Source organism: Theobroma umbraticum, unplaced genomic scaffold (assembly GCF_002168275.2).
Source record: "Theobroma umbraticum cultivar Fairchild unplaced genomic scaffold, ASM216827v3 scaffold_30.0, whole genome shotgun sequence".
Classification (NCBI taxonomy): Eukaryota; Viridiplantae; Streptophyta; class Magnoliopsida; order Malvales; family Malvaceae; genus Theobroma; species Theobroma umbraticum.
In genome coordinates this window covers 4,574,321-4,585,376 of record NW_018397254.1, presented here as the reverse complement: position 1 = coordinate 4,585,376, position 11,056 = coordinate 4,574,321, and the positions used below count along the sequence as shown (strand labels likewise).

General features: G+C 34.0%; 3 protein-coding genes across 4 annotated transcripts in view; 1 reads left to right on the top strand and 2 right to left on the bottom strand.

Annotated features, from left to right (window-relative positions):
* Positions 1-16, bottom strand: part of UBP20 (ubiquitin-specific protease 20) — a 3,271-nt gene extending 3,255 nt beyond the window's left edge. The window contains exon 1 of the mRNA XM_021438122.1: positions 11-16. Coding sequence (XP_021293797.1) covers positions 11-16 — 6 coding nt within the window. The remainder of the gene's footprint in view (positions 1-10) is intronic.
* Positions 7-2,554, top strand: LOC110410735 (DNA binding / DNA-directed RNA polymerase). 2 transcript variants are annotated; one of them, XM_021420607.1, is made up of 4 exons: positions 7-483; positions 984-1,133; positions 1,274-1,588; positions 1,828-2,554. In XM_021420607.1, exons 1-4 carry the CDS (start codon positions 88-90, stop codon positions 2,167-2,169), a joined length of 1,203 nt encoding a protein of 400 aa, XP_021276282.1. In that variant the 5' UTR covers positions 7-87; the 3' UTR covers positions 2,170-2,554. The 2 variants fall into 2 exon arrangements, with proteins under 2 accessions (XP_021276282.1, XP_021276274.1); XM_021420599.1 differs by having other exon boundaries at positions 1,756-2,554.
* Positions 2,555-2,747: 193 nt separating this feature from the next.
* On the bottom strand, positions 2,748-6,924 carry LOC110410748 (putative ADP-ribosylation factor GTPase-activating protein AGD8). Its single transcript, XM_021420616.2, has 7 exons — positions 6,625-6,924; positions 6,392-6,510; positions 4,972-5,404; positions 4,574-4,834; positions 3,909-4,034; positions 3,398-3,496; positions 2,748-3,200 (listed from the first exon to the last, which is right to left on the bottom strand). Exons 1-7 carry the CDS (start codon positions 6,694-6,696, stop codon positions 3,093-3,095), a joined length of 1,218 nt encoding a protein of 405 aa, XP_021276291.1. The 5' UTR covers positions 6,697-6,924; the 3' UTR covers positions 2,748-3,092.
* Positions 6,925-11,056: the final 4,132 nt, after the last annotated feature.

Here is an 11,056-nt window from a genome sequence, read left to right as displayed (position 1 = left end):
GAACAAGAACCATCATCGACGAAATCGAGAACCAAGAAGTCCAAGAAGAGAAACAGAGAGGGGAAGCTCCAACAACCAATAGAACCGATGTCACAAAACCCTGGAGCAAAAAAGGAGAATTTCAAAGTCAAAATCCAACTTTTCCAAGACCAACCAAACAAGATTCCACCTTTAGTCGCCTATTTCCCGTCTGGCTACAATCCTTGCAAAACCGATCCTCAAACCCGACAAGAGGAGGAAGAGGAAGAAGAAGAAAGACCCAACAACAAAAGCGACCAACCAAGGGTCAAGGTTTATAGAAACATGGCTCAAAGGAAGACTAATAGGCTGCAGGTTGTGGTTAGCCCAAGTGGGTCCAATGTGGATTTTGTGGGCTCCAATTACAGTGGTGAGGCAGCTGCTGCGCAAGTTTGCAGGTACTCACTTGGGGTTCTTGATAGGGAGACCAGGACTCTCAAGATTATTCCTGTTGCTTCTAATAAGGTAACTCTTTGTATGTATTAAAGTAACCCTTTTTTTTGGTAATAATTTGTTACAATTATCATTTTTTTATTGTTGTAAAGAGGAAAGGTCCTTAATTTGAAAAACTTTCTGATTGCTTAAACTAATTTATTTGCACAGCTGTTGGTGATGTTTTGCTTTCTGTTGATAGATGTTGTTATTGTGTTGTTTGATAATGAACGAAAATGGAGACTTGAGTTGATTTACTTTCTCAGCTTTTGATTGTTAAGGATTTACGGAAAAGCAGCGACCTTGAAAACTTTTGTAATGTTTTATTGGTATAACTATTGGATTTTTAGTTGTATAATGGAGTTCATTTTTCTGAGCTAGTTGGTAGCTAATTTATTTATCCATCCTTATGTTATTGAAAGAGGAACAAAGGGGTGATAGGGGAAATAATGGAAACCGTTGTTGTGTTGATATTAAATGAGATTTTGATTGTGGTTTTAATTAATCTGTTGGCGTGATTGATTTAATCCTAGATATTTAGATTGGAACCAAGAGTTAGAAGCTCAGAGACTGCTAATAAGGATGTTTCAAATTCAGTTAAGAGTGAACTTACTACAGAAGACAAGGAGGACAAAATGGGGGAGCTAACTGCACTCTATGGAACAAAGAAGGATAGAAAGAAGGTTTGGCCCTTTCTGCTTCCTGAGATTTTGAAGTAGATTTTTTTATGTTCCTTGGAATTATCAGTTCATAGGTGTTTGATTGTCATTTTTATATTTCTGCTCAAGTGGTAATGACACTATATAATTTGTATAATATGCAGAGGAAGGATCTTAATAATTTGAGGAAGGAAGTTGATCCTGAATCACAAAAATCTTTGGACAAGAAGATTGAGCAAGTTGCCTTCAACAAGGAGGCTCTGGGAAATACCAGTGCCCTTATTGCTCGTAATATCCCTCCACATGACTCTTCTGCTACTACACCCATAGAAGCTTACCCATTGGACAAGATTATTCTCAAGGGAGACTGGGAATTTCTTGGAGATATTTATGGGCTTTTGGAGGTGGGAGCAGAAGTAGCAAGCAATGCTTATCCAACTTTTGTTTGCAACAGAATTAATAAATTGGAAGGCATTCAGGTAAGGGTGTGAGAAAGACTTATTATGTTTTTGCCTGAAAAGTTTCTGGTAAGGAAAGTTATACTTGTTGAAAAAGCATAAGAAATACAGGCTTTTGTAACATCCCTCTCTTTCTGGTCCTTGGTTGGAAGTCTGATAATTTATGTTAATGATGCCTCTAATTGCAGGATGAGACGGAGAAGAGGAAACTCTCCTGTGTTTTTTCATTTATCACTCATCTTGTGAAGTTCAATGATCAGGTCTCCATGGATCGTTTTGCTTCTGCAAAGGGCCATAAGATCCCAAGCATTATACGCCAGAGGTTTTTCACCATGTTTACGGATCCAGGGTTGAGAAGACCTTCCCCTGACCAAATTAACCTCCTGATTAGTTACATCTTGGTGCTCACTTTACATGCTGATGGATTCCGAACTGACCCATCAGATATAGCTAAGGATCTAAGAATGAGTTCAATAGGTTTGAGACCTCATTTTGAGAATTTGGGGTGCAAACTTGTACGTGACAGCAACTCAATATTCACTACCCTTCCTGTTCCTCTAAAATTTCCTTCGGAGAACTTGTTGCGGAAGCGGAGACGGTAGATAGAACAACCGCTGTGTATCTTATTGTAGCAATGTAGCTTTTTTACATCAAAAGGAGGTGGTTCTGTGTCTTGGCTATGCTGAGTATACGACTCCATGACGAATTTTGATTTATCCTGTTTGCTTCGTGACCTTCTATTGCTGCAACTGTTTTGGAGTTGAAGACATTTGGAATCAAAGATGGGATGCAATTTTATTTAGAGATTATATTATTACTTATCAAGTGTTAGCATGCCATCATTTTTGAACAATCGGTCTTGTGTTTTGCCTCTCCCACTTTTTATACTGTGATCATTTTGGGACATGTAAATCTTTATTTATAAGTTTCAAATTCATCTCATATCTCTTACAAATTTCAATGGGAAACAAGCACGGCTGCCTCAAATTCCCAGTGTCAACCAAAATAAGTTATAAACTACAAAACCAACTCCAACTCTGCAAAGTGACTTACAGTCTGGAGGGGCAAGATACAATAACGACAACTCTGTTTCCCTTGTCGAAATTTGTTAACCCAATAGAGGAAAGGATGCGAAGAAGGGCATTACATAACCACGACAGCTTAACAAGCAAGAAGCAGGTTATCAAAATTTCTTAATTAATAGTTCCATAAAGACAGAATTTAAACAGAAATGTACTTCACAGTTTCAACTCTTTACCTCTCTTAATACACAGAATTAAACCTTGCTTGGTTTAATTGTCATAAGATACGATTACTAAAAGAAAGAAAAGACTAATAGTACATACCATCATATCCCAAAACAGCACCTGTGCTACAAAGTAAGAAAACCAGCCTGGAGGTTTTTCAAATATTATTTGTCCTGTGAAAGAATTTTATGATGTAATGGCTTTACATTCACTACACAAGATATTGGCTGGTAATGTAACAAACTCCGATATATATTTCTTAAGGCCAGAACACTAAATTAGAGGATTCTGTCCTGGAGATCGGTAATAAGAGTGGATGCCAAGGAGCTGAGTTTCTTTCCAGTCTCTCCCGCTATGTTCTTAAGGTTAGAGATATCCTGCTGTGCCTGAAAGTGATATTTTGATTATATATATATATATATATACATATATATATATACATACGTATATATATCAATAAGAAATAAGTCAACTTAAAATGATAAAGAAAATGAGGAAAAATCATTGTAAGATAAACCATCCAAATGCCATATCCACTAACAAAATTTCAGGTGACACTAAAGATGCTGTGTACAAAGCAAACCTGGAAAGAGAGTCGATTGATGAGGTCACTGGCAGCAAGGTCAAGAGAATTATCTGCACCTTGACCAAATAGATCAGCACTGGAGATGGCTGTTGAACCCTGCAAAAAAACAAGATGGCTATTGATCTCACAATACCAAATTTCAAGCATGAAGTTGCAGTTATTACTGCTCTCACAGCCCTTGAACCAATAAATAGATTTCCAACTATTTCCAATTATACCTATAAATTTCAGTTAAAGATGATTTATGATAGCAGATTACACAGTTAGTGTTTTCTTTTGCTGCCTGACCACAAATAAGTGTTGCTATTACACTAAAATTTAAATTGAAAAAGAGATATAGTTCTTCTAAGAAACTTCTCCGTTCAGAGCAGACTGTCAACCAAATGTTACTAAGAAAGGAAAAGAATATTATAAGATGGTACTATATAATTGCTGATAAATAAATAGAGACTTTTGAGCACTTTAAAAAGATAGTATCTTCCAAGAAAGGAATAGCTACTGCACATACTGAGAATTTCTGCAAAGAAACTTGGGCATCAGTGTCAGCTGATCGGGCCTGATCACCAAAAAATTGGGCCGATGAAATAGATTTTGCATTTGAGAACTTTCTCCTAGCTTCATCAGTTTCCTGAATCTGAGATCAAAATGAAGCAATAAGAAACAAAATGAAAGGGCAGATGCAGATACCAGCAGAAAACCATACAAAGCTTCCTTCCCATCAAATTCTCACACACACATTACATGCACATGTCCAATATGGGACCATTTTCTTTTCAAAGTCCATAGCGATTTGGTGGGTACAAGTATCACATCAAAGTAGCTTCAAGGTGTCTTATAATGTTATGTTAGAATAAAGTAAAGAGTCCATAAACACACCTTGCAAATTTAAATGCTATGTGAAATTTCGTTTTCAACTAAACATGTGACTTCACTTGAGCTAAAAGCCTATAGCCAGAATAACATACTGAGTTCAGTCTCTTTATGCCGGACATCCTCATTATGAAGTTGACAATTTATAGCAGTACGTGATTCGACAAACAACAAGCATGCATATGAAGAATCATGGAGAAGAGAAAAAAGTTCAAAAACCAAAAGGAAATAATCCCATCAAAGGAATCAGCTATTAATACACAAAATATTTACGTTCTTGGTCATCAATAGAGGTCATCTTACCTGCCCTTTTGAGGAATTTGAGCTTGATTTCTTCTGAAAGCCACTATCCATTCCAAAATCTGCAAAGAAGCTTGATGACTTTGGTGGAGCAACATGGCTAAGCACTTGTGGGCCACCAGAATTCAAGTCAGTAGATTGAACATTTTCTACATACTCAAAACGAGATGGAAAAGATGAGCCAACAGGTGCAGTATTATTAGTTGAGGAAGCAACGGGGACAACAGGTTCTTCAGGCTTCTGGTCATAGAGATTTTCACTTGGCTGAAATTGACAAGAACTACATTGTCAAGAGGAAAGGTATTTAAAATAACTCCAACAATAAAATAATAATTCTAATCAAGATGTCCTTATGATCATTCTGCTGTAATTACATAGTTCACAAGGATCAGAAACAATACCTTTGTAGTAAGCTTTCGGGCACCAAGCCCCCCAGTTTTCCCAGTTTTCTTAGCACCAAGAGGCTTCTTGACAGTGCTGGTAACCACTGAATGAGAAGCTTTTGGTGTAGCAGAAACTTCAGGTGTTTCTTGCCTGCCTAAAGTACTTTCTTTAGGAGCCTCATCAGTCTTGCTATCAAGAAGTCCATTAGATGTTTGTGATGACTGAGAAGCAACGGGGGATGAAGGCAAACCTGCCTCTTCGGCCATACTTTTCGCAACTTCTTTTGATAGTATTTGCCTATATAAATCGGCAGCTCTTGAAGTATATTTGGCCTCAATTTTGCCTCCATCTGTCCATCCATGCTGCTTAAAGAAAACCTGTGCACGGTTATTTCCTCCAAAGACCATCATTCTCAATTGCTCAGGAGACCATGAGTCTAAATTTGTAGACCTGCATTAAATTATACATGTCCTTCAGCATAAGACGAGAGAAACACAAAGACTCAAGAATATTATCAGTCCATTGCTAAAATATCCTATTCAATTGTGAAGGTATTGTGATATTCTAGCTCAAGTCCTCACTAATGAGCATGTTTCACAGTAAGCACCAAATATCTAAAAGACTCTTTGCTTTCTTAGCCAGAAGGACATCTTGAGAAAATGGTTAAATGATTCTGTAGCTTCAAATTCGGCTTAAACATGAGCATCAACAACCGTAATAACCAGAAAATAGAGCATATCAAAGTAATTGGCATGCTACATTGTTTACCCACAAAAAATTACATGCAGGATTAAGCATGATAGCAGATTAATCTCAACAAAAAGAGTTTCCTCTTTCAAAACTATAAAAAAAGGAACCTGTCTAACTAGTTCCAGAATTTATATCAAAGGAAGAACAAAAACAAACACAGGAGCAATCTATCTCATTTGCAAAATACATCAGAATACAAGTTTAACCTCACACATAATAAAAGCTTAAAGGAGGATAATTCACATTAGGATTTGAGTCCAATGCAAACCATAGCTATCCTATCAAGGGAATTCCCTCAAACAATGGAACCAAAGAGAGAGGAGGCAACTTTGGAAACAAAATCTACACTTCTTAGGGAGAATATAGAAAATCATAATTCAAGCGTTTGTATAAAGCATATAAGGAACCGAATATTCTCACTCTCATTCATTTCTTTAGTCAAATATCAGGAGATCCCAAACAATAGAACATAATCTGCTTAATCAAACCTTTCTTATATTAAAATTTATAAATTTCCACACCAGATATAAACCGAAATCGTAAAAAAAGACTACTCGTTCCCCCTCTATAATCTACAAAAAAATTCCAACTTTTTTTTGTAGAATTCTAGATGCACAAAACTTAAAACGCATCGACCATTGTGAAACAGACAATATTAAATAAAAACGTATTAAAAACTAATAATACCTGACAAAGCTGATGTGGACACCGAGACTCCGATGAACGGCTGAGCAATCGATGCAGAGAAAGATCCCGTACGTCACCGACGCCCATGTCGGATTCTTCGCATTACAATCAAAACACATCTACAACAATAAAACAATACAAATAAGCCAAATCCAAGATCCAGTGACAATTTTTCCAGATCTGAATCAGATCTAAAAAAAAAAAGTTATTAAAAATTAAAAAGAAACACAGACCTTGTTTTCTGATTTTGCTTTCAGCTTTCTGAAAACAGCGTTCTTGTCGCTCAGGCTATCGGACGACGCCATCGATGCCTTTCTTCTTCTTTTTTTCTTTTTTGAATTTTAGAATTTTTTTTCTGTTTTTGTTTTTGTTTTTAAGAAGAAGAAAGAAAGGGTTAATCTGAAGAGGTGTGGGATCAATATCGAACACCTCCTCAGGCTGGAACGGGAGACAGGAATATAAGAAAATGAAACGAGATTTGTTTTTTCTCCTTTTCTTTCCTTAAGAAATTAAAGAAAAAAATTGAAAAAGCTCAAGGCGAGGAGGACCATCTTTTTATGAGGAAATTATTCGTGAAATGACGATTGTAGCCTTGGTATTTTATTTTTGTGCATAAATGCCTTGGGTGAAGGCAGGACGGTTGGGTGATACGGTGGTGAGGTGGCGGGAAGGGGGGAGCGGAGAGCCCTCCTCCATGTAGTTTGGTGGTGGCGACCAAGTGGCGGTTATTACGAACCATCAATTGGATTTGGATGTTAAAAGCTTAACTAAATAAGTACACATTTCGTCAACCTCAATTTTTTTGGGATGGCTCAACCTATTTCTATCTTTTATTAAGAGTTTTTTCGTTTTTTTTTTTTGTTTACAATTTGATTTTGCATCTTTTTCAAGCTATTACCTAACTACTTTTGGCATTTTAAATTTTTTGAGATTTTCAGTTAATATTTTTTTCTTTTACTTTACACCTAGCTCGTTTGTATTTGTATATGTGGATAAAATATGATCAATATTAAATAATTTTTTTAAGTTATCGAGTTGAAAACTTTTCATTTGATTAAAGGAAAAAAACTCTTAACTCTTGGTTTATTTTCATTGAAGATCATCATGATATCGATACGATGATGGTACTAAAAAAAATTTCAAACAAACCCATTCCCAAAATGGAAAAAAGAAGAAGAAAGGAGGAGAATAAAACATCACCATCAAAATAAACGCTTCCATGTTGAAACCTTATTAATATGATTCAGGCTTTACATTAGTGCTCTTGAGGGGTTTTAGTTTGTAAAGGCCCAATTAATCAAATAAAAAGATCGTTTAGAGTGAAGTGGGCTTCTGGCAATGTTTTGGAGGAATTTTGGACTTTAAAAAGGTTGATTTCACTTATCCAAATTACTTAAAGATTGTGCTAACCCATCTTTCAGATCCAGCTGTATCACCCCAAAACAGATTGATTAGCTAGGAATATGATAAAACACATTGCAATATTATTTTTTCTACAATTATATTACTTATAATTATATTATTTATAATCATATTGCATTATAAAGTTACTAAAATATGTCACCTCAAAAACTTGTGGGAGTAGAAATCAAAAGATAAGTATTTACTTGAGTATAATAAAAAAATTTAAAATTTGGTGGCGTAAATCAATACGTTTTTAATATTTAAGTCAAATTGAGTTGTTTTCCAGGCTTGGATTCTTAATTTTTTTTGCGTTTTCATATGTTATGGGCTAACCCAATGACAAGGAGGAATTAGTTCTACCTATTTACCAAACAATAGGAAAAGCCCAATGATTCAGCCACAATCAAAAGGACTGCAGCCCAAGTCAGAAACAATTCTTCTGCATAAGCAATGAAGCCGGATGAAATTGAAAAACAAGCATTTGTTTTTCCCTTTTTTTCTTCCCATGAAAGTCAAAGTACAATTTAACTCTTTTACAGTAAGGAAAGTATTTCTACAATGGATTTTAATGATTATTAAGTGTAAAATAAAGAGAATAATGCAAGCACTTGGGATGTTAATTAAGAAATCTAGGTATAGGTAAAAATAGGAAAATTTAAATTAACGTTATGATTACGATTAGTGGGATTATAAAGAACAAAAGTCAAATGATGTAAATCATTTAGGAGTTGGGATTAGTCTAAAAAAAAGTTTCAAAGTAAGAAATGATTATTTTTCATGCATTTTGACTAAAAACGTCTGACTGATACTGAAATTAGGTTTATATGCATGCATTCAATTATCATATCTTTTACAATTAAGAACGTTACCTAACCAATCTCTATAGCATATTTCTCGTGAGTAAAGAACTTTCAGATTCAAAGGTAAATGATGAATTGAGAACCCTTTCTTCCCTTAGCCTCATATAACTTGAAATTAAACAATTAATCATCTTCGCAACTATTAAAAAGCAAGAATTAACAAATTTTTTTAAAGTGCGATGATACCAGTACTAATGGACCCAATCTCATTAGTCATGAAAGTTTTTATTCATAGATTTTCATTCCCCAAGTGCTATCGCTGTTTAACTTAAATATAAAATATAGCTGGCAAGCATATGCCCAGCCAAAAGAAAAAGGAAAGACAAAGCATGCATTAAAGTGCAACACAATAATCGTCCAAAGAAATTTGAAGAACATCATTATTTCTTTTTTATCTATAAAAAGAATGTGGGGATTAGTATCTAAATTGTGAATCCCCCCTGGAATAAGTCACTAGTTAAAACTGTTGGCATGGGACCTCTTCCTCGTGGAAAGTTTTCATGTTTTGTCATTAGTCATTGTATTACAGTTTACCAGTACAGGTTTTTCCCGTGAAGAAAACGTTTTGTAATTAGTATGAATCATTTTTGTTCATGGCTTTCGACCAAAAATACAAACAGGGGATTTGGGTTAGCATCACTTGCAAAATAAATTAAAGGAAAAAAAAAAGAGGGTATAGCTAGGTAAGTACGCCATAGATTAGGATAGGAATTGAACCTCAAGTCAAAGTTACACCTAAACCAATCACTTTGGTTACAAGCAGAATTAGAATTAGATTAGATGATCAATTCCCTTCATAAATACTTCATAGCAAACTCTTCTTCCAGGGAAATCTTTTCCATTATGAGGGACAACATTTGCTTTGGAAGTTAAAACCCGAAGGCGCGGCCCTTAAAATATGAGATTTTCTTCCTCCATTTTTGTGGGGAAAGGACCCTCGAGAAAGGGCCACGCAAATGACATAAATTCCTTTTTCTCACAGCAGTGACCCCTTATAAATAACATTTATAGCTACAAAATTGAATCGGCCAGCAAGAAAATGTAGGGCTGCAAATCTAACTTGTACATGCAGGCGCTGCACGTTTTTATAATGCAAGAACATTCATGAACCACAGAGGAGGTGCACACGATCCGTCACTGTCGGTGGGTTTGAAAGGAGGGTGTTGGAGAAAAGAAGCAAAATGTTATATATCCACCTCTTGGCTTTTCCACTTTGATGAACAGATGGAAGATGCTGACCCTTCTCTAAAAGGTGCAATGAATGTACGTAAAAGATTAGGTTCTTAACAGGAAGTTGTTGTTCCGCAAGTTTTAAGAAAATGGGAAAAGGTTTGGGTGATTTTTATTTTTTTTTGCTAATTCATCCACATTAGTTGTAAGTTATCCACGTAGTAGTCAGGTGGTATTTCACCTCACTTCCCCCAACTTCAATTCTCTTTCTTTTCATAATACCATTTCCTTTTCCTTGGAAGACAAAAGCAAATCCATCGTTTTGCATTAAGGAAAACTAAATGTAAGAAAGATTTTACATTTACACAATAAGCACGAGGAGAGACTAAGCAAGAGTTGTAAGTGCACAAATTCAGCAAATGAGCAGATAAAAAGCTAATTTTTTGTTAGTTTTTGAAAACAGATAGTAGATATATTAATTATTATATGGTGATATTTGGTACTTTACAATACAATGTGATTATAAGTAATGTGATTGCAAGTAATGTAATTGCAAGAAAAATAACATTACGGTGTTTGATATAAAAATAAAATAATGATTAAAATATAAAGAAGATAATATTGTAACGTTTAATTTACAAGTACTTTGTTGGGATTGTAATATTAATTTTTAAAATTATTCTTATTTATTAAAATGCATGTTCAATATACTTATATTTTTATTATTAATTTTTATATAATATCATCTCTTTGATATATTTTTAATGTCATATACTTTATTTTTATTTTTTATTATAATATTATATATTTTATTTTTATTTCTTTAATATAATTTTTATATTATATATTTTATTTTAATTTCTTTTTACCTATATTATATAAATTTTAATTTCTTATATTTTATTTTATTTTAATTTTTGATTCTTATATTATATATCTTATTTTAATTATAACATTACAAAATGTTTTTAATAAGATAATAAAATTGAAGGGTAAAAATATTTTTAATAACATTACAGGGTACAGTATAATGTAATTACATTAGTTTTGGACTGTTATTATATTATATTTTTTAATTGTAATATGCTTATATTGCTATCTAACATTACATTATAATAGTCTGTTACAAACTAAATATTGTAATGTAATTTAATTAGATATATTATAAAAAATATATTTCTATTTTTCTCATATCAAACGTTACTTATATGTAAGCATAACGGAATATATA